The sequence below is a fragment of the Antedon mediterranea genome, chromosome 10, assembly GCF_964355755.1.
Source record: "Antedon mediterranea chromosome 10, ecAntMedi1.1, whole genome shotgun sequence".
Taxonomy (NCBI): Eukaryota; Metazoa; Echinodermata; class Crinoidea; order Comatulida; family Antedonidae; genus Antedon; species Antedon mediterranea.
In genome coordinates, this window is record NC_092679.1 from 6212934 (window position 1) to 6235993 (window position 23060).

Sequence of the window (23060 nt, forward strand, 5' to 3'; positions counted from 1 at the left end):
ATGTCAGTTGTGAAACGGACATCACAAAATGGTGAAGGTGATCCTACGAGAAAAAGACGCAAAACTGGAGAGGACGAAAACAGTGATCCAGACCTAGACTCGGATGCAGAGGAAGAGGGTAATTCGGTTGGATTTATTGAGAAAATAGTATACTGAAGAAACTTTGATGTGTCATGGTCATTTAGACTTTTCCTTTGGGCCAAATGTCAACTTTGTTGTTGGTAGAAATGGAAGTGGCAAGAGTGCCGTTCTGACTGCTTTGGTAGTAGGTTTAAGAGGAAATGCTAATATCACTGGAAGAGGATCATCTATGAACAACTTTAAAAAAAAAAAAAATCAAAAAAGTTATGCAGAAATTACAATCAAAATTATCAATCGGGGAACGGATGCATTCAAGCATGACTTGTACGGCAACTCAGTGACCGTCATTCGTCGAATTAATCAAGATGGTCAGTCGTTTTATAAACTAAAAAGTGAGAAAGGTGCAGTTGTATCAACAAAGAAGGAAAAGCTCACCCACCTCCTTGACCAATTCAACATACAAGTGGACAATCCAGTCTCTAATCTAATCAGGACACGAGCCGTAACTTTCTTCAATCAAAGTTACCAACTGACGCTATAAGTTTTTTTCTGAAGGCAACACAACTTCAGCAAATGACGAATGATTACAACACAATTCAGGAGCAAAAGGATATCACTTTATTTAACCATCGTCGTACACACAACCTCCTGTCCGGAACTCCCCTACTGTCAAATACCTCGTCTATTTAAACCAACTCACAGGTGGAAAATATGCAAATATATCATTGCGTACAAAAAGAGTAAACGACGTCACAACAATATTCACAATCTTTTGTTTGCTGGACTACGACGTAATTAATATTTAAAGTCAGAGATTCACGCTTTAAAAGGTTTTGCGGTTAACGAGAGACGGTTAAGATGGTCTTAAAATCTCTGGCTTATATGAAATGCATTTCTAACTAATTATTCATAATTTTATGCTGTATCGGAAGAAATGTCAGTGTATGTGCGCCAATCATAATATAGCTAATTTGATCAGAATTTGTGGAATATAATATATTTAGTCCAAAGCCATAATGACAGCGTAATTGAGGTATAAATACGCCATAATTAAATGGACAATGGCCATTATAAAGAACATTTATTACGACTTCCTCACGGAAATCAGTTGATGATAAACGTGTATTTTTACGCAATACTAATTTTATACAGATATTCAGAAATATGTAATACTTATTAAATTATAATGATATGTAGGCCGAGGCCTACAGGAACTGTTGTGTTCAGCATTTTGTTAGAATTTTCAATGAAACTGTAAAACATAATTCAAATTCAACGACATACAACAAAACACAATGCGTGGGTGACTGTAATATTCACCTTACATATAAGTAATAGCCTAGCCTGGGGCAGTAGTAGTCTGACGATTTCATCGCGATATGCTTTCAAATTGTATGGCTGGGTAATTAAAACACATTGCTTCTCCCTCTGGCTAAGTTCTAGCATTGAAAATGCCATTCTTAATATTACATAATAGCTTAATATCTGTCTCAGAACAAACACTCAGAACGATATGTTATTAACATCATCAATATGAAATAATATCGGAGACAATCAGATGAAATACCATGAACAAACTTAGGAGTGCAACTTATATAAAGCTGATTAAGACCTCCAGTGAAATGAATTACAATATTATGAGAAATTTCCCTGAGCTGACCTTTAAGAAAACAAAACATTTTTTTTTTAATTGTGACAATGGTCGACCATACCAGCAGTATAAAACTGAAATTACAGTACAATTATGAAAAATTATACTTTTTTGCCCGGAGCTGACCTTTAAGGAAAAAAAGTTGTGATCGCCTACGCGTCTGCAATACTTACTGATAAATATGTTAAAGTTGGAGTTATTAACATTACCTTACATTTTACAAGAGAGGTTTACAATAATATAAATCATTTACTGACAATATGAAACATTGATTCAGGCTGCACGTTACCCGGCAAGTTGTCGGAAACCAATTAATCTAGAAAACAATGAATTCATGGAAAGAACATGAATACAATTCTAGATATATCTTCACATGTTTTCTAACAGGGGGTTTCTACTTATAAGCTGTGCTTCAGAGATTCCCCCTTTCTATTCTTTCATTTTTGTAATGAATATTTATGTATGTTTATGCTTTTTTGTTGTGAATAATGGAAATAAAGAAAAACATTAATGGCTCTATCGATTAGTATAAGCACCAGTTATCCGGCCCTTTGCAACCTTTGAACACAAATACTTGAATAATTATGAAACATTCACGACAAAACTTTGAAAGTATGATACTCTAATGCTTGGTTCCACTAGAGACGCAACACAAGGACGTAACGCAACGTAAGGGATTTGACCAATCACAAGCGATGGATTATCCGAACTGTCGCTTGTCATTGGTCAACACGCTTGCGTTGCCTTAACTAGTGGGAACCACGCTTTAACCAAAAATCGTGTTGAATTTGAAGTTTATACTTTACTTCTTAGAGTCCCTTCTCCTACAGCCAACCTCTTCAGGGGACACTCCTATTAAGGATGAGAGGTGAGGGGGGGGGGGGGGGAATAAGTTCCGTGAAAAGAGTTAGGGGAAATGTATGTTAGCTCTATTCACTATAGACACCCTTTTAATAAAAGGAAACGATTTGTTGGGTCTCGAACGTGTCCCTTAATAGGGGTCTTGAACCAGCTTTTTTACAAAAAAGTTATTTACACGACCAGGTAGGGTTGGTTGATGATTAAACCAAGAACTTTATGGGTGACTGAACATCCAAATTCCTTGTTTGAACACACACAATCAAAATTTCGAAGAGCCACGTCTTAAAAGGAGCCTTTGACGTTCCTGCTTGAGCGAGTGGTTTAACGAATTTAATCAAGATCACTAGCAGGATATTGTTAGACTTTTTATTGATAAGCGCGATGTGCTGGCAAATGCACAAATGTATCTCTAAGGATTACAAGAAGATTATTCTATTTTACACAATGCTGCAAGAAAAATAAGAAATGGAGGTGATTCACGCTTGTGAGTGAATAACAGGTGGGTAAAATTACGAAAGATGGTTTATACTAACCTCAATCGATTTATTTCTAAATTATATCTGGACTGGTCTATATTGAGAAATACCAAACCATGAAATTGCATTGCAAGTAAGTTACCATGCCATATCTCTTCTGAAAAACTCCCAAAAATACGGTAGGCTAGCTAGTGCAGTAAATTAGATTAATTTTAAATGAAACTACAACAAACTATCAGATATTTTAATAGTAATAATAATATTTATTCGGCAAGTTAACAAAAGTAGGCCTACATAATTTACCAGGAGCAAGGGATAAAACAAGATCTTATATCTGATGCCAGCTGCTGTTCTTTTAAAAGCGACGTCAAATAGATGTATATCGAACTTCCCAATACAAAGTTCTTGGTGAATAGGCCTAAATATTTAAAACTGTTCAAACTTTAGTATTACTGACGTTATATTTACATCGTATCATGGTCATCAGCATTGTGATAGCTTACATTATTACGCCAAATTAATTGTGAACTGGAGTGCAATTGTGGCGGACTGCTTCGTACCCGTCCTGTATTCGAAAATTCCTTAATCTTTTTCCTGAAGTATGGAACGCCAATATACACCCAAACGTGTTGTAGTGCAGACAACAACCATAGATCATCCTTATTCATGGCAGATTAAACGCACTCGTAAAGAACAAGCCATGATTACGTCCCATCTTAATGATGGTTGCTGGTTGGGGTGATTGGTATGTCTTTTCGTATGTACCAGGCCCTGGTACTTTCTATAAATTCAACAAAAATAACAATTTATGACAGTGGTATTACAGGGAGTACAGCTCCCTAGTATTATATAACAATAGCATGTCAAATATAATCGTCCACCCCTTCCTTACTTCCCTCATTTAATTGAATGGTTTGTCCCGGTTATTTTTTTCCCATTACGTTAAGGCAGAATCTATAGAGGGCCTGAATCCACACATGTATATTCATGATCTCATTGTCTGAATGTAGGCGTATATTCTGCAAATTAAGCACATACTTATTTGTTGAAGTGATGTATACATACCGTATGTGAAGTCTTGAATCGAGGGGTTTGCGATTTGAAACTCGACGAGATAGTGGGTGCTGTTGACGGCGATGTATACTCATAATGACACGGTGCTGGGTTTTTCGTCTGAAGAAAAAATATAAATTTAATTTCCAAGTATTATTATTGTAACGACGGTAAATGGGGTCACCTTTCATTTAAAAGTTTAAAATAATTATTACATTTTAAGACAGTAAACTGAACAAAACCGGAGCCAATCAATCTAACCCAACTAACTATCCATACCTATTTACACTGTAGCCTATTTCACATTATTTTAATATCGAATGACCTATGCCCTTTCGTCTTGATATTTTATCACACAACGTTGGCTTGTTCGAGAGTAATTTAATTTTTTTTGTTATCAATATTTTCTGATTTTTTAATTAAAGATATATTGTCCCCCGGAATTGTTTTGTTTTGAATATGCCATTTTAATGTTACGAGGCCTAATAGTTATTCACTTTGATCAAAAATTGGATCGGAAAAAATATTGTAACCTAAAAAAAACTGTGATTCAAAGCAAAATTAGTCAAATTGGCTGCCAGCCAATGGGTTTTTGGTTGAATTTAATACAATGGCACTGTACATTCAGACATACATTGTTTAAAATATAAATCCATTTTTACATTTATGTATTAGATTTTTAAGTTTGTGAAACGAGGCAATTATTCTCAGGAGGAGGTCGTAACGCAAGATCGCAAGTAATTTGACCAATCACGACGCGATGGAACATCCGAACTGTCGCTTGTGATTGGTCAACTCACTTTCGTTGCCTCCAAGTGAAAACGTTGTTCAATCTCAACTTACCCCTTTAAAATATATCGTAGGAAATCGTTGACTGTTTGATTTAAATATTGCGTGTCTGTAATAAAAAGAATAAGTATTTGTTTTCAAATTTCACCTCGCACATCAATCGCAAAATACACGCGAGCATCCGGTCAACGAATATTTAAAAAAGGTTTGTGAACTCTCGTATAGCATTTATAGTATTTAGTGACATAGAGTGGATTATCATATCTTATTTAGCGAACGTCACTACAACTTAATGAATAATCTATTCAATCACTAGGCTGGATTTTCTTTTTGGCTTAAAGTGATGTGCATATATCGTTAAATAGCAAGCAATGGAAATTGAATATTATGTAAATGCAAATAGGAATAGCCTGCGTACAACTGTGGACGAGACATACCACAACTTTCTTCTCCCCTAATGGTCCATTGTGTCGAGTGCTGTCACCAAACGGTGCCCGTTCGTCTGTCCACAACGACAGTGGATGAATGGACTATAAGCAGGCCTACACCGGGGTAGCCCTAACCCCACTCTTCCGAAAGATGCACTGGGTTCTTTAAAGTACGAGCCAGGTGTGGACCTCTAGTTTAAAGTCGTTATCCGAGAAGACTTGTTCTATCACCAGAAAAATGGTCGAGGAGTGACTTAAACCTGTGCTGATTTTATAAGCACGGTTTGCGGCGGCCGCACCTGCCTTACCGCTCGGCCACATTGATCATCGCGCGTTGTATAAGGCCTACATACACTTAGCTACAGTAAATAATACGCGATCGAAATCAATAAAATGCCCTTGTAAAACTAATTATTGTGTTCACTCGCATATTAGACAAAGTGAGGGGTAGCCTGCAGCAAACTTTATTAATTTCTCGAATCTATTAATATCTAGGTTAAGCCTTCTATGTTGCTTGACTTCAGACCACAATAAGCTCAATTAAACCAGAATAGTCTAACGAATGAAATTATTAGTCTTCACAATCGATCCTTGTGATTTACTAGAAAACAAGTAAATATAGGCCTACCAACAGAGGCATAAGACGTCTCGACGCCAACATCATTTTGCCAATTGCCTGAAGTTGGCACCGCGTAACGTAAGGACTTAAGCGCACCACAGGTAATTTGACCAACCAAGAGCGAAATGTCGGATGATCCATCGCGTGGTGATTGGTCCAATTAAATGCGTTGAGTTTACGGAATCGTTTGCGTATGCCTACTAGCCAATTTGGACTGTGATAGCATCACTTCTCTGATTTAGCGTAGTAGTCGACGAAAAGGTTAATTTAGCGTCACTTGTTGTAGACATGACCTTTCTTTTGTTTTTTCTTTACTTTCATCTCCACTCACAGAGTCGATTGGGTATATACTGTGCATTTCAAACAATGTTAATTTTTAGATTAAAACATTTTTATTACGCACATGAGAATAACTCAACACATTAACACAAGAATAACGTATATTTTACCTACACATAAATTATAATTATGTCCGCATATTGTTACTGAGGACAGCACAATCAGTAAGAACATTACGGTTGTAATGTAATCCGGGGCATGATGTGACATTGTTTAAAACGGTTCTTTCTCACTAGGACGCAACGCAGGCGAGTTGATCAATGCCGAGCGACAATTCGGATAATCCATGATGGCTTGTGATTGGTCACATTACTTGCGTCGCGCTTACGTTCTTGCGTTGCGTTCTAGTGGGAACCAATAAAGATCATCATCATGACCCGTTTTTATTCGCACTATGTCTACTTACTTAGTGGGTGATTTATGTGTTGAGAGCGTAAGGTATTTTTCCATTGGATATTCAGTTGGACAAACGTTGATATCCTGACAAAAGAACATTTGAAAATCTTATTTTTAATCATCTTTATTTGCTAAATAAATAAATAATAAATAAATAATAAATAACAATGTCTCATTATCAAACTATGGGTAAGGTGTTGGTTGAAAACACTTTAGGCGTGTTGGTTGCCCTTGCTTTTTGTCCGAACTCTGTTTCAATTTTAAGATGAATATTTTTCCTTTACCAGTTTTTACCATCAAATTTGTCATAATTTCTGTGTAAACCACGACAAAACGGAAATTACAACTAGCAATGATAATTACAGAACGAATGTATTGACACTCGGCAACATTGTGTGTGAAAGGTGCCTTAAGTTAAATATCTAATATTGAATGATTACCTTATCCTTAAAACCTGGGAGCGCTGTTCGTTCAGTATTGTTAAATGTGTAAGTCATATGCTTCTTGTCAAGTTCGTATGCTAGATCATGTTGCTCATACGCCCCTGGAAGCAAGATGGCACCTCGCTTCTGTTTTACCGGTCGTTTTCTTCCTTCAGTCTTGAAAGTACACGAGGCATCTTTTGTTTCAAGATCCATCAAGAAATCCCTCGACTCGTATGCACCTGGTACTGGGGTCTCCTGAACATTACAGTAAAAACTAGATTGATATTGTTTTATCATTATTTATACGCGCGCGTTAAATTATGTCTGTGATGTTACTTGATCTCATCCATTCAGTTTTTTTTCTTCAAATTAACCTAATTAAGCTAACCTAGTTTTAATTTTTTTTAAACAGCTAGTTAAAAATAAAAGTTTACAATTATAAATGTGTGTGATCCGCTGGGCATTAATTGCGTGCTAGCTTATTAAAAAACCTTTCACGTCGATTGTTAATTGGTTAGCCTACTTTGCCGAAAGGTCGTACTGGAAAAGATTACGTTGTCATTATTATTATCATTATTGATGTTGTTAATTGTTTTGGGAAAAGTACGTAGATTGATCCTCCCATTTTTAAACAAACAAGAATCGCTTTTGAAAAATTAATGATTCCATATAGGTTTTAGATAAGGTTTTCAAACTTTATAGACCCGGATGTGAAGCAAATGTTGCGTAGGTAGGTAAGAAGACACACGTCCTGATTGGCCAGAATTACTTGAGGAGCGCTTACGTCATTACGTTGCGTCCAAGCAAGGCTATCAAACCTTTGTCCAAGAGGAGGAAAGAAGCTTTACAAGGAGAGAGCGCGCAAGAGTTTAATCCATGTGTTTGGCCATGCCCTATACGCGCGGGAATGGATTAATTAAACATCTCAATGGATCATGAAAACGTAGCAAATATAGCTTAACTTAGCTTAGTGGAGATTTACTGTAATAAATAAATGCATCAATTGTTGATGATGTTGTTGAACCAGTATTTACATTGCATGTTCCCGGGAGATTCGTGACGTCACTATGTACTTTGATTTCAGTACCGTTAATGTATTGGATTTTATCGCAGCAGACGATACGGCTGCTCGTCTATGATTGTACATACCGCCTGTATATATTTACATACGATTTACTTATGGTTAAAACTATATTCGTAATAGAAATTTTGGAATTAGACATTTTGCTAGATTTGACTGGGGAAGCAAAACCTACGCGTGGGAGAACCCGCCATCCACCTTTTGAGCTACCTGTTCGGGCTTACGTACTTACCCTGGTTTATAAGTTGGTGCTCCAAATCTGCCACCAAACGATGGTTGGTCCATGAAGCCAACTTACTCGAGTACTAAGCCTTTTTAGAGGGTTATGTTGGTAAAGGGGAACCGAAATTTGGTAGACATCCAGACACTATTGGAACCACGCCCGATAAGATAAAATGATGACGTCGGTAAAATAATTTATTCAATTACTTTTTTCACCGTCATTCTGGTATTCATTGTTTTGTGTTCTTACCCTGATAGTCGATCGCCACCAATCTTCACGACCCGATACTTGACCCTCATAATTCTCCTTTAAACTCTTTCTATCCTGAAAGTATAATATTTATATTGCATAATTTGCTACATATTTAAAAACTATCCATGTTAGCTTCCACAGTCCCTATCCATGTTAGCTTCCACAGTCCCACCCAATTTCACTTGTGTTCGTTCCTCAGTTTCCTGGACCTTCTACATTCGTCGAGAATACTTTTCAGAACACCCACGTGTTACGTGTACTGCAAACTTTATATCAACGTAGTAATGGAAAGGACAAGCGTGATTATAATTATGTAGACGAAATTGTCAGTCAGTCAGTTTGAAAGGCATTCGATCACAAAGCTTTTGAGAACTGATCAAAAAGGGTAAAATAATATGAAGGGTTTAAACATTTGAAGAGTATAGAATGTTGTTTGTTGTGATGGAACCCATGTTCAAGAAATTCTCGTTTGTACTTGAACTTTCCAAGAACGAGACAAACAGCTATCTGGTGCGATTAGTTTTGCTTAAGGATTGTCATTAAGCTCTTTAAATGCTGTAATCTTTGTTAATAGAAATTGTTGATCATTTATTACGCTTAAAAATGTATTTAAAGCAAACTTGAACATTCTCGAAGAAGTTCTTCAATATTTTACAATACGATTAACAATTTTAGTGGTGTCTTCACGAATCCGGGGAGGAAAAGAAGTCGGGACTGGAATTTAATGTGTGAATCCTAAAATTGGCCCGGATATGGGAATACATGAAGGGTGTTAGTCATGGAATGCAAAGTAATTTTGGAGTTTAACGGAAGTCTAGGAACGGGTACAAATCCAGCGGATTGGCACGTATGCATATCGGCAGACACGGAAATTGCGTTTTTTTCTTCACTTAATTTTTGAACAAATACGCCTATATCGGTAACTTAAACAGTGGCAGTGACTATACGGATAGCAGCCCTGTAAAAATGGTATATTATTGGGCATATTTAGGCCTAGTGCCGTGTATTCAATTCGTGCATCGCGTAATACGATTGAAATAAAATGTTACGTATTTTGAAAAACTTTACCCTTTTAGGTGTAGGTCGATCATAGACGGATACATACTCCTTCCTCATATTCGGTGTTTTAGGTGTAGCTATAGTAGTATTTCTTGATTTTCTTCTCGATGATTGTTTCGATGTTTTCCCCTTACTGTCATCTAAAGTTGCGCTAACCTTCCCCGTCGACGTAGCCTCCGGTGCCATTATAGGCCTATTACAGACTCACTATTTGTGTTATATATTATTTTATTATTACAGATAGGCTGTATATATATACAATGGCGATAACAGCTTAGTTATATCTATCACTGCCTGCAAGGTATGACCCCCTCGTCATGGCAACTATATACAATGTTCTTTATGTCATTCTAATCCCACAGCAGTTACAGGACATTGTTTTCTGAAGAGGCTATTATATTATAGTTTCCGTCTGGTCATTGAAGCGTGTTAATATTTAACAAACCTACGGATACACTCTTATATATATTTAATGTCTATGCAGCAGACGTCAATATTGAAACTAGGCATTGATTTTTAATCACTTCCTGAGTTTACCTGTTGAGCAGAAACACCTGTTTCAATTCAAATTTTATTTACTTATAACAAAATATATCGAAATCAAATTAATTAATAATATCGAAGATAATAAAAACCGGAGCCGGTGTGATGCACTGGAAATAAAACGTTGTTTACAAGTAAATACAATGTATTTGTATTTATTGTATTCATATTATTTTTGCCGGAAAAATATGAATACAAAAACAAAAGATTATCATAGAGACAACAGATCGTGTAGGAGCCAAATACATTGTATTTATTTACTCGCCACTCACCAAATATATCGAGATCAATAAAATTAATTAAATTTAAAATTTATTTGTATTCATATTTTTGCCGTATTTAATACGGACAAATATAAATACAAAAGATTATCATAGAGACAACAGATCGTGTAGGAGGCAAATTAAATACATTTTATTTATTTACCCAAATATATCGAGAAGAATAAAATTAATAATATCGAAAATGATAACAATCTGAGGCGGCGCGATACACTGAAAAGAAAACGTTGTTTACAAGTAAATAAATACGGAAAAACACAAACACAAAAGATTACCATAGAGACACAAACAGATAGTGAAGGAAGAAGATTCAACACATTGTATTAATTTACTCCACTCAACAAATATATCGAGATCAATAGAATTAATTAATACTGATATCGAAAATAATAAAAATCGTAGGCGGTGTAATACACTGGAAAGAAAACTCAAAAGTTTGCTTTATCTAACCATAATAGTAATAATCAGTGGGGTTAGAGATCTTTTAACGTTGCAGCCCCAAGTGTATGGAAGAACAGTTTACCAGCAACAGTTAAATGCTCCACTAGTCTGAACAGTTTCAAGACCAACCTGAAGACGTCGCTATTAGCTGATGTACTCGCAAGTTGCTAATGCACAAAGCGTCGTGAGCGCCACATGGGTGGGGACACCGGCGCTATACAAGTTTTCATTTATTATTATTCTTAGTATATTTTAATAATCAAAAAAATGAATACAAATTCTGTCTTTGTTTTAATAAAAGGTTTTGTCATTTAGTATGGCATAATTAAACCAATATTTTTAAAAATCCATTCTTCATTGACTGATATAATTCCATGTAATAAAGTATATTTTAGTAACATTTCATTTCCAAGACAACTCCAACCACAAATGCACCTTCAAGTCCTATGTTCTTATGCTCCATTTCAAGAGATGTCCAGTACTTATAATAAATCGTCTAAAACTAAACTATTTGACAAAAAAAAGGGTGATGTGCCCAAATATGGTGGTGATATGACATCATCATCACATTTTTTTTGTCACAGTGTGATAGTGTAGACAGAGCTTAGCCTACTACTGTCATGACTTTGGTTGCACTCCCCATTTTTCATAATCATTTGTTCTTGCATCTTTTATTCCACCATATTCTGCTGTTTTGTAGAAAACTATAAGAAATTAATGTATCATTATATCATAATGCTCTGTTTTGTTTGCAAAATACCAATTTCCATATAAGGTACATAGTAAATAAGTATTACCTCTTTTAGCCAAGTATCTAAAATTCACTTTTTTAACAACATCTAATCACAGTCCTTAATCTCTAATTTTAAATTTTATGACCAATAAAAAACACAAATCTATTATTCATTCATTTAATAATCAATTATTCATCATATTGTTTAAAATAAATCTTAAAATGTTATTACTGTACTTACTTTCTAAAACAAGCGGAAATGTTTTGTGCATATATTTTCTGTAATCTATAATTAAAAAGCGAATAGGAATTTATCAACAATCATTCAAGAAAATGGAAAATAGTTGACATTATAAATACTAGATGGTACGCGAGCGAAGCGAGCGTACCATCTAGGTCGTGCCCACAGATGGTTCGCGAATACACAGTAATTTCAGCGTCACAAAACTGGCGATTTCAAATGTACGTTCCGCAGGACTATAATACTATAATTGTCGTTTACAGAAACGAATAAATAGACACGATGATTTATGTAGTCAACTAAAATTAGCACCCTGGAAATTACTTCCGAAGGAGAAACTTATCACAAAATGAGTCCAAATTTTTGATTTGGACTCATTTAAAGAAACCCAATTTGTGTTTTGTATGTAACATTAGGGTTGAGGGATGGGAAAGCGGATAGTGTACAAAAAGGAACAATTTTTAAATATATTCTTTATCCACTCAGTAACGAAATATTTTTTTCATGTTTTATACGCCTATAAATAATATACCTCTAAATACAGTAAAACATTTGCGATTTAATACTTTGTTAAAACTGTCACTGTCATAATCGATTGAAATATTAAAGTACATGTCACGATACACCACTACGACGTTTATATTGTTGGTAATTATTAATTAATACAAACGTTGAGAAGGAACTGTCAGTATAAAGTTTATGTGTATATAATAATGTGTTTATATATCTAACAGTAGAGCCTATCCACAATCTCAGTAATAACGTTTATTTGTATATATTTTTATATTACATCCAACAGTACGAACATTCACAGTAAGAAATTTTCGATTCAAATGAGGATCAAAAATAGTTAATAGGTATTTACAGTATTGCTAAAGTTTATTCTCAAAGGGCCCATATATTTACCTACCGTATGTGTTAAACCAAGGGCTCATAAATTTACCTACTTGTGTTAAACCAAACTCTGGCAGACTGAGAGATTGGGATGTTCCATTCATCGCAAATCAATACATTTGTATAATCGTATATTAAATCTAACAAAATAGTATTTTTTTAAGAAAATCGGCCTGTCTTCAACATTATGATGCTGTACTCTAGCTGTTCAACCGGTTTTCAGCTATTAAAAACAATTATCGTAGGAGGAGATAGGAAAATGCGAAGCCTCCTCGCATTTTTGTGGCGGGTATTTTTCAAGACGGACATCCATTAGACAGTGTATACCACGATCGGAAAACACCCCTATTTGGGGCAAATCGTTGAACCTAAATTCGTTTTAATCGTCAATAACTAATTATCTAACTCAATTTAATTAGTAAACAGGGTTACATCAGGTGGTTAAAATCAGTACCGAAAGTACGAACCAACTTTATATACCATCGAGTAAAAATTCTAGAAGTAAGGCGCGATTTACCGAATTTTGCCCTTACGTAAATTTATATATAGATGAAAAGGAGTAATTTGCTTAAATTAGTGATAGGTTCTATATAGAACTATGAAAGGGAATTGGTGTCAAAAGTACATTTCATTTTAGCTGTCAAAAGGGGAGCATGCATGCCCAAAGTGCAACCCTACTGGATTCGTGCCTCAAAATGATGTGATTGATTGATTGATTTTATTCGATATTTATAAAAATAGTTAAAACATACAATGTACATATGTATGTATGTGTATTGTTTTCAAGATAGATAAGGTTCACCTTGGTTAATGTTCATCTTGTGCCAGACATAATAGCCTCCTGCCAGGGCAGCCAATTCTACATATATAACATACTTCATCCCATTCCAAATCCTTCTCCCTCTTGACATTGTCAAACGATCACTAATATACTGTAGTATACAAAATCTGAAAATGTTTTATAGTAATTATAGAAACCATTAGGGACTTAGGGGTTGCCACATGTCCACTAGTCATTGCTTGACTGGTTCTGTAAGTTGTTTTTCTTTTTTGTCAATTTTGACTTTTGCTTTGTTTTTTTATTATTGTTTTGGACCTTAATATAAATAACTATTTTTTGATAACCTATCATTTCTAATAAAACAATGATCTCCCCAATTTCAGAGCTGTGTGCTTCTACACTGTGTATTTTTTAAAGGACCGAATAATAAAATATAAAAAAGGAACGAAACGACCTAGAGAATTGAGGACAGTCTAGTGCTTTGTCGTCAGTGTGACTGAATGAACACATGGCATACACAGTAGAGCCTAGGCCTATATAAAAACGAACTATAATAGTGCATAAACACATAAAATATTCATAGAATAGTGAATTTGATATATAAATATATATACTCAATTGCTCAATTTATTATGAATTACTTAAAATAGAAAAATATTTAATAAATCAACTTTACAGTAAACTGTTGGTTGTGTACTTTTTTTCACAAGTTTTCTTATTTACAATTTGCTGCCACCAACGTATTACAGCTAGCTGTATATTATATCAAAGAACTTATAACACAAGAATCTCCTGTTCTTCAATTTGCATTCAAAACACAGTATCGGAAGTACAGGGTTAAAAGGTCAAACTGGGCGACGCCATTTCACAGCATGGAGCAGCGCCCCCTCCAAACTAGGAAGTCAATTACTCTACCCCCCTAGAGTATTAGCAGAACCCCTCTATGATTTTGACTTTCTAATTTGATGCGGGCGCCCTACTCCATGGCTCACAATGGCGCCACCCATAGCTCTATTCTATCCCACAATGCCTTTCGAAATTGTTACGCGCTTCGGACGAACAGGAGATTCTTGTGTTATAAGTTCTTTGATTATATATAAAGTTATTTTTACCAACTTTCTTTGCGCGTTTTGATTGGTTTATGATTTGTCTTACACCGAAATTCAACCAATCCGTTGTTCTGTTTTATGAGGATTTTTCATCAATGATGTGAACAATATGGCTTCCGATCGACTGACTTTTAACGTAAAAACATCCACGTTGCAGAACCAAAATGAACGGTTTTTAAATAGAAAAATTACATCTAATGCAATGGAAAATAACTTTGGACATACGGCGTATGACTCAAAGAAAATGGACGGGCTAGTGGCGTTGGATATTGACGCTCCAGACATTTCCATGGATATAGCCTCGACTGCAGGAGGTGGAGAGTACGTTTCAGCCGGTGAGTCACTGCTCGCGGCCGGGCTACTGGCCAAAAGGTTAGCCTAGGCCGTGTTGATTATGGCTTGACAGCTTAGTATATAGAATACACTGTTTGTGTTAGACGTCACGCTTCGTAGACCTACTATACTAACTGTAGCCGAGGCTAGGCCAGGCTAATAATATTATTAATTAATAAAAAAATTATTAATAAAAAATAAAATTGTAATTTTTAAAGCTAAGTTTAGTTTCAAGTTTGAGTTTGTAATTTATTTAGTAAATTTGTAATTTTGTAAATGTTGTTAACTTGCCACTGTAAACATCTTAAGTTAATGACATTTTCCCTCTCAGTACAGTCAGATAACTAACAATGTAATAATAATTTAATAATCATTATTGACATTTCAATAACAGATCTGAGACAACGAGGTACAACCATCGCTTCTTCTAAAGGTCAAATATCAGGAACAATTCAACCATTCTCAAGAGGCCAAAGTGGCTTGATTGGCAGGGTTTTGCAGGAATGGAAGTCATTGGCAGGTCAGGCACAGGTAAACAAACAAACAAGTGTGGAAATAAAAGTAGATACATAATTTATTAACTACAGTGCTATAGCGCTTGAGATAATAGAACATACATTTTTAATGTATGCATTTATGTGTTTTTTGTGATAACTTTTTGCGTGAAAGTAGAGGATCAAAGATGGTATATAGTGGCAGTGTAATCTACCACCCTAAAAGCTCCAAAAGCTATTTTATGTGTCCATATACTTTTCAGAGAAAAAGAAAACAAGACTAAAGATGTATTATATTTTTTTTTTGTCTTGTGTTTTGCCCCACTTTTATTTTAATTCTCTGTTTTATATTATATAATATTATATATAAAAATAAAGGTACATGTCATGTTCAGATGTATTATATTTGATGACACTTACAGTATATTTATTATCTTTCAGACCAGAAGACTTGCTGCTGTTAGTATATTCACAATGCTTTGTATATTAATCTTATTAATATGGTGTAATTCAACAGGCAGTATGGGTATGGACATTTCGAATTATATTATTATAATCATTTTATACACAATCAACACATAGTACATGAAAGAGAGACTAACATAACAAGAAGACACACTGTCTAACATAAAATAAGGAAGTGACTATTTACAGCCCTGTTCCCTAAAGCTCTGTCTACACTACCAAACTAGCTTGACAAAGTTTGATAGGTTAGACAGAATTAAGGTGCATAGTCGACATTACCTACATCAAACAATGCATTTGACGCAAGGTTGACATTGCTGAGGTGGAGAAACAATTAATATAATGCCGATAGCCACTACATAAAATATAACCTCATTTGTATATCAATTATAAAATAATATTTAAAAAAAGACCTATATAAAAAATATTTTTATTTGTTTTTTTTTTTCATCATTTTGTTCTTATTTTGCAGCATTAACAGCATATACAAATCTACTAATCTTTGACCTAACCTATCTTGGAACAGCTTTAGTTAGTATATGGGTGAGGAATCAGACGCCTACGTCGTCATTTTCATTCGGGTAAGAAGAACTATTTATAGATGCTTTTGTTTTGAACACCATACCTTATTTTGGAAAAATGTGAAATGCCCATATATATATATACAGTCGACTCCGCCTAAGTCGAATCTAATGGGACCGGTATAAAAATTCGAGTTACGCGAACTTCGACTTACAGATTTGCAAAAAAAAATCTAGGCCTAGCCTACTACTAGCCGCGCTATGGCTAGGCCTAGTAGGTACCCTGTCGCGATCGCGGTTCACGCGATGAGCCTTCTTGAATTGAGTTTGCTTAGCTTGCTAGGCCTAATGCTAAGCCTCTTTTATCGGCAATGATAAACTGTATTTTCTTTTATTGTTTAGGCCCGAAACAATACGAAAACGTATAATAAATACATTTCGATTTCGAAATCGGTATCCATTGTTTATTGCCATCTGTCTAGCACAAAATGGGTACCCACAAAACGCCGCTCAAGTTCTCAACTCTGAAACAACTCATACACTATACACTAGCGCAAGTTGTAGGACGCCGCCTATACTATACAACCTGCTTGAGAGAACCGATATGGTCCCACATTATCTCCTCTGTCGTTTGTTTATCGAATTACGTACATTTCATCAGGGTTTTTAGCGCGTTGTGTTGCCACGTGATTTGTGACTTCGACTTATACGATATAAATCACTAAAGAATGTGTGTATTCGGACCACAAAAAGACGTCGACTTAGACGAATTTCGACTTAGAAAAATTCGACTTACAAATAAAAATGACACAGTAATGTATAGGAAAGAATTGGGACTTTCATAAAAATTCGACTTTCGCGATTTTTTGACTTACGCGAATTCGACTTAGGCGGAGTCGACTGTATATATATATATGAGTTCTTATTACCATATTTGGGCATATCACTACCCTATTTGGAAAAATGTTTGTAAAACTAGTTTGATAGTATAGACAGAGCGTAATTAACTTGTTCAAGAGCATGTTTTGTCAGATTCTTGATTACAAACTATTGATTTATTGTGGTAAGCGTAGTGTTATGTCGTAGTGCCATTGAATTTTTCATTTATTAAGCTCTGTTTACACTAAGTATTAGTATTTATGTGATGGGTCCATATATGGACATGATGATGTCATATCACTACCACATTTGGGCACGTCATACTTTTTTTGTCAAACTAGTTTGATAGTGTAGACAGAGCTTTAGTTTAATCACCAAATATTGTAATGGGTTGTTTTTCATTTTCAGGTTTGAAAGGTTTGAAGTATTAGCTGTTTTTGGTAGTACGATGTTGGCAATATTTGGTTCAGTCTTCATAATGAAAGAAAGGTTTGTATGGTAAACCTTCTGATGATACAAATAAAAAAAACATTTAGAAAGAAGAATATAGAATCCCCCAATACTAGCAACTGTGACACTCACCAAATCTGTCAAAACCATACCATTTTTGAGGCCTTAAATGTCCTCTAAATTCTTTTTATTTGAAGCATTCTGTAAATATATTAGACCATCGTAAGGGCGTCCAATATTGAGAGAGTTGATAATATATGTTATTAATGATATACGAGCGTGTTTAGGCAAAAACAATTTAATGAAAATGTGATTTATACTGCAATTAAAACATTTTAAGTTTTGTTTTTTTTATTTGTATTTATCTGTCATTTTGTTTTTGTTCACTTTGTCTGTTTTGTTATGGCGTTCCTGACACTAACATTTTGCTTTCTAGGTAATGCCAACATTTTTGGAAATAAATGTTGTTTATGATATGATTATGCTCATTCGTAACAGCCATTCAAGGAATTCATTTCAATTTATTCTTTCAGTACTGAGCTCTTACTGCAGCCTGAAGAGGTGCACACTGGTAGGCTGCTGCTTGGGGCTGGCCTCGGCTTCTTCTGTCATATATTTGTGATTTACGGCGTCAAGAACGTAGCATTTGATCACGTGATAGCTGCATCTAGTTCCAGTTGGTTGCAAGTACATTTCGCAGACATGAGTAGAAGGTATGTACAATGTTTGTAGTGAGAGGTTAACACCAGACGAGGCAAAGATGCTTTAATTATTAATTTAATTATTAAAGACCCATTGCCTACAATTTGTGACGTTTTGTAAAAATAATGCATATATATTGCTTTAAAAACATTAGACCAGGTCATTCTTAAATGTACGTTTTATGGTAAATAATGATAAAAAGAGAGAAACAATGCAGTACGTAAGTAGCTCGCGGTGAATGTCATCTCGTTGGCCGTCTTTAGGCCTAGCTAGGCTTATTCTGTAATGCTGTATATGTACACTTGAATACGAAACAAAGAATAAATGAAATAATATCATGTAGAATAATGATGTTATATTTGATTTTTTTTTATCTTTGAAATATTTAAACAAATACTCTATTTGTGTTTTCTTTCAGTTTTTGTACCGTATTACCAGGTTTAGATAGGCTTCTGTTACCCCGTGTTAACCCTCTTATGCTGATTGGTCTGGCTGGTGGTGTTGCTTTGTTTATTGTTGATCTTCTTCTTGATGTAAAGTAAGTAATACAAAACACATGACCTGACCTATACCTGTTGACCCGACCTACACCTGTTGACCCGACCTACACCTGTTGACCCGACCTCTATCTGTTGACCCTTACCTTAAATGCGTATCTTTTCCTGTAGATTGACTGCCATACCTATTCTATGTTCAATTTATTCTGAATTATTAAGTTGGAAGTGTCGCTGTTATGGTGATTTGCGCTATACAAATTTTTGATTATTCATAAACATTGTGCAGTACATGAATAGTGTTATTTTGTTTGCAACCATTTTAAACAAGATATGATATCAAGCCTTTTCTACACTATCAAACTTTATCACAAAAATGTGCCAATATATGTTCATGATGATGTCATATTACTACCATATTAGGGCACATCACTACCATATTTGGGCACATCACTACCATATTTGGGCACATCACACTAGTTTGATAGTGTAGACAGAGCTTTAGATTATGAAAGATAATTGTTTTCTTTGGCAGTAACTATAACATAGCTGATATATTGGCAGCCTACAGTATAGCATTGATGATATCTGGCACCATGTTTCCTATGAGTGTGTACAGTGGTACAATCTTGCTTCAGACCACTCCAGAGTATGTCATAGGACAACTGGACAAGAGTCTAAGAGAGGTGAGCTCACTAACATATTTTTTGACAAAAGCAGATCTAGCTGCTTGAACTCATAGCTGTTTATATGCGAACAGTGGATTAGATTACTGTCAGGTGTTTGTGATTGATCAGTCACCTAATGCTGTAATATTGTAGATCTTGTATTTATAATATAAACTGTCCTATCAATTTCAATTTTTTGGGTTGTCTTTGTAGGCGTCGACCTTAGACGGTGTATTAGAGTTCCGTAATGAACATTTCTGGACATTGTCATTTGGGACACTTGCTGGTTCATTACATGTACGGGTTCGACGGGACGCAGATGAGCAGGTAACCGACGAAAGTAACAAGTGTTATTGATAATAGTTTTTATAATAGTAGGGCACATTGCCATTTAGTAATGATTTTTGACATTTTCTTCTTTTCTCTGCAGCTTGTTTTAGCACACGTTTCAAACAAATTATCCAATCTAGTCGTGAACTTAACAATTCAGGTGATAAAGGACGATTGGACGCGACCATCCACGATGGCAGGCTTCAATAGAAGCGCTTTAAAATCATTCACTAGCCTCCCACCACCAGCACCTTTAGCGCCAAGTGTATCAAATGTGTATAACCCAAGAGACCTACCATACCGGATAGCGTCTGGACTTGAGAAAGATTATAAATCAGCTGTTTTATCGACGCCAACTCGTGCGTCAAGTACTCCTCAGGGAACCCCAATGAAGGATTTGAGTTTTCATTCAACTTTAGAACCAATTTCAAATGGATCGCAACCGCAAATTCCGAGCGTACCATCACGTTACTCTGCTGCAGCTAATCCGGTGTTATCTGCGTTGAATTCTAAACAATTGTCAGACGGTACTTTGGGTCAAATTAGGTCAACAACAAGAGTTGGGATTGATTTTACAAAGCCTAGCTTGCCTAAAGACACTTACGGAGTGCAAAGCACCGGATCGAACCCTATTCATGCATCAAACAGGCAAGGTGCTGGGTCATTTGATATGAATAACTTGGGAAAAGTAAACTTTTATGGTAGTGAGGGCAGTAGACAATCTTATACCGATAGATTTACCGAAAACAGGTGATAGTGATGAGGTACAGTAATTATTAAAACAACTTTTTAAACTCTATTCCACAAGCTAATGTGTACAAATTCAAAATGGCTGTAAAATGCGTATTTTATTTAAATCCTTTTAACGATAAATACACACTCATATATTTTAATGCTATTTTTCCTTTATATATACAGTATTTGAGATATTTCTTATTTCAAGATTTTTTTTTATATGAATTATTAAGACTTTAGACCAACATTTGTAACCAAAAGCACATGAAATTAATATATTTCTTCTGATATATTTTTATTTAAACAGTAAACATTGAATACATTATAATCCTCCTTAATATACATTCAAATATTTCTGTTTAAATAATTTCATTTGGCTTTTATAATAATATATGAGGAATTACAGTTGGTATGCTATTAGATACTGTAACATCACCTGTGGCGTAACAGTTATGAGCGGTCACTGGCTAGACCCAGGGGCCCAGAGCTTATGGGGGCCATGAGCAGTGCACAGAGGAAAAAAACAGGCATGTCGAAAAAAAACACGCCTGTGGTCTCCAGCGTTGGAGGGCCCCCTATGGTTCCTAAACCAGCGGCCTCATGTATCTACGTTTACACCACTGCATTACCCTATTCAAATATTAGTTAAGTAAGTCATTTATACAATGATATTAACTATTATTTTAATGACTTTTTAATTCATTGGTTTTGTAATGTGAAAACGTACCTAAGCTCTCTGTGGTACTTTTATGTATGTAAAACTTAACCCACAACAAATTCTAGTTTGATAAATATTTGTTTATACAGTAAAAATGTTTATTAATGAGAAGATTTATTTTCTCTGGAATGCAGGAGACTTTGAGACAGTTTTGAAATAGCTACATTTAATTCAAGATTATTTAATAATTTTATAATGGCAAAAAAGAATAGTTTAAAATATTTTAAAGGCCGGTAAACATTCTTACAAATGTTTCACTCAGTAGTTTAGGCAAGTCATGGGCTTATAATACTGTTCTATGGCATTTTACATTTCTCCACTTGTGCATTTTTGTTAACTTGTGTTAGTAGTTGACATTACATTATTTGTTTGGTGCTATCTATACTCTGAATTAAAACAAATTTATTATATTTAAATGTTCATTATTGGTACAAAAACAAGATTATACGAGTGCAATAGTGTAAAAGAACCCAGAGTCGAACTGAAGTGATTTTACCATCAAATTCACTCTCAGATAGTCAAATGGTTAATTTGATTAATAATACTGTAATTTTCAAGTTGGACCTAAAATTAATGTTATGAAAAGTAAAAGTTGTCATAATTAAAGCTTTGTATATACAATTACTTTATGTATTTTTGTTCAATTTTATGTACAGTATATTTTGAATAAAATTGTGCGATAATAAATATCTTTTGTTTTACGTGGTACAAAAATAAATTCGAGCTTATATTTTAACCTTTCTTTGAGCGCTTTTCATTGAAATGATTGGCAATGTTGGTCGACCATGTTTCGCGCGATGTATAAATAAGTAGGCCTAGCTTTCCGATGATTTCAATGTTTTGTTATTTTTCTGTATAAATTGCTATAGACAGGAAGCAATATTTTCTATGAAAGTATTTTACGATAAAGTTCATTTTAGTATGTTTAATTTATTTTTTTTGTCTAGCCACCGTTTGTTTTGTGAAAATGTATTACAATATATTATATAGGAAGCGAGAAGCATTGTACTCCATCCTGGGACCCTGTGACTCCATACAGTGTCTTGTCATCGAGTAGGCCTAGCACATAACATCGATGTTTGGGCTTAACATTCAATATTACTATTAAGTTAACATAGGTATAATTGACAAGGATTACGTTATATGGCTTCTTCACTACTTTTTAGAGTCTACTTTGTAAAATTAAAATAATTAAAAGCTAGCCTAGGCCTATTCCTGTAAATATGGAACGCCACCTTCGTCATAACAAGTTACAGTGAACAATTTACAATCTAGAAATAACAATATACCATTACACTATTTTGAATTGTTTAGCGATACTAATTTATAAAAAAATTTTTTCTCTCCAGAATAGCAGAAAAAGTGCAGATGCTCATCTATGACCATATATAGCTCCAAAGGCATCATCAAATATGGCAAGGCACAGTAAACTACAATTGCAAGTATTGCACCTTTATAAACAATTCCTACGATTTTCTGTCGACAAGCCAGGTGCCAAGTCAAGGGTACAACAAG

The 23060-nt window shown here is 34.8% G+C and overlaps 4 protein-coding genes across 4 annotated transcripts; 2 read left to right on the forward strand and 2 right to left on the reverse strand.

Moving 5' to 3' along the window:
- On the forward strand, positions 1 to 622 carry LOC140060945 (structural maintenance of chromosomes protein 6-like). Its single transcript, XM_072107319.1, has 2 exons — positions 1 to 118; positions 186 to 622. Exons 1-2 carry the CDS (start codon positions 1 to 3, stop codon positions 620 to 622), a joined length of 555 nt encoding a protein of 184 aa, XP_071963420.1.
- Positions 623 to 3229: 2607 nt separating this feature from the next.
- LOC140060398 (protein STPG4-like) lies at positions 3230 to 10015 on the reverse strand. Its single transcript, XM_072106586.1, has 7 exons — positions 9743 to 10015; positions 8672 to 8746; positions 7134 to 7373; positions 6704 to 6777; positions 4966 to 5020; positions 4135 to 4242; positions 3230 to 3850 (listed from the first exon to the last, which is right to left on the reverse strand). The coding sequence occupies exons 1-7, from the start codon at positions 9917 to 9919 to the stop codon at positions 3734 to 3736; spliced, it is 846 nt and encodes a 281-aa protein (XP_071962687.1). The 5' UTR covers positions 9920 to 10015; the 3' UTR covers positions 3230 to 3733.
- A 649-nt stretch (positions 10016 to 10664) lies between these two features.
- LOC140060443 (protein CEBPZOS-like) lies at positions 10665 to 14357 on the reverse strand. Its single transcript, XM_072106657.1, has 4 exons — positions 14324 to 14357; positions 13669 to 13814; positions 11973 to 12017; positions 10665 to 11702 (listed from the first exon to the last, which is right to left on the reverse strand). The coding sequence occupies exons 2-4, from the start codon at positions 13775 to 13777 to the stop codon at positions 11617 to 11619; spliced, it is 240 nt and encodes a 79-aa protein (XP_071962758.1). The 5' UTR covers positions 13778 to 13814; positions 14324 to 14357; the 3' UTR covers positions 10665 to 11616.
- A 508-nt stretch (positions 14358 to 14865) lies between these two features.
- Positions 14866 to 22455, forward strand: LOC140060094 (zinc transporter 6-like). Its single transcript, XM_072106163.1, has 10 exons — positions 14866 to 15091; positions 15484 to 15620; positions 16025 to 16109; positions 16521 to 16629; positions 17857 to 17937; positions 18432 to 18611; positions 19019 to 19138; positions 19630 to 19780; positions 19976 to 20089; positions 20193 to 22455. Exons 1-10 carry the CDS (start codon positions 14866 to 14868, stop codon positions 20844 to 20846), a joined length of 1857 nt encoding a protein of 618 aa, XP_071962264.1. The 3' UTR covers positions 20847 to 22455.
- The last annotated feature ends 605 nt before the right edge of the window (positions 22456 to 23060 follow it).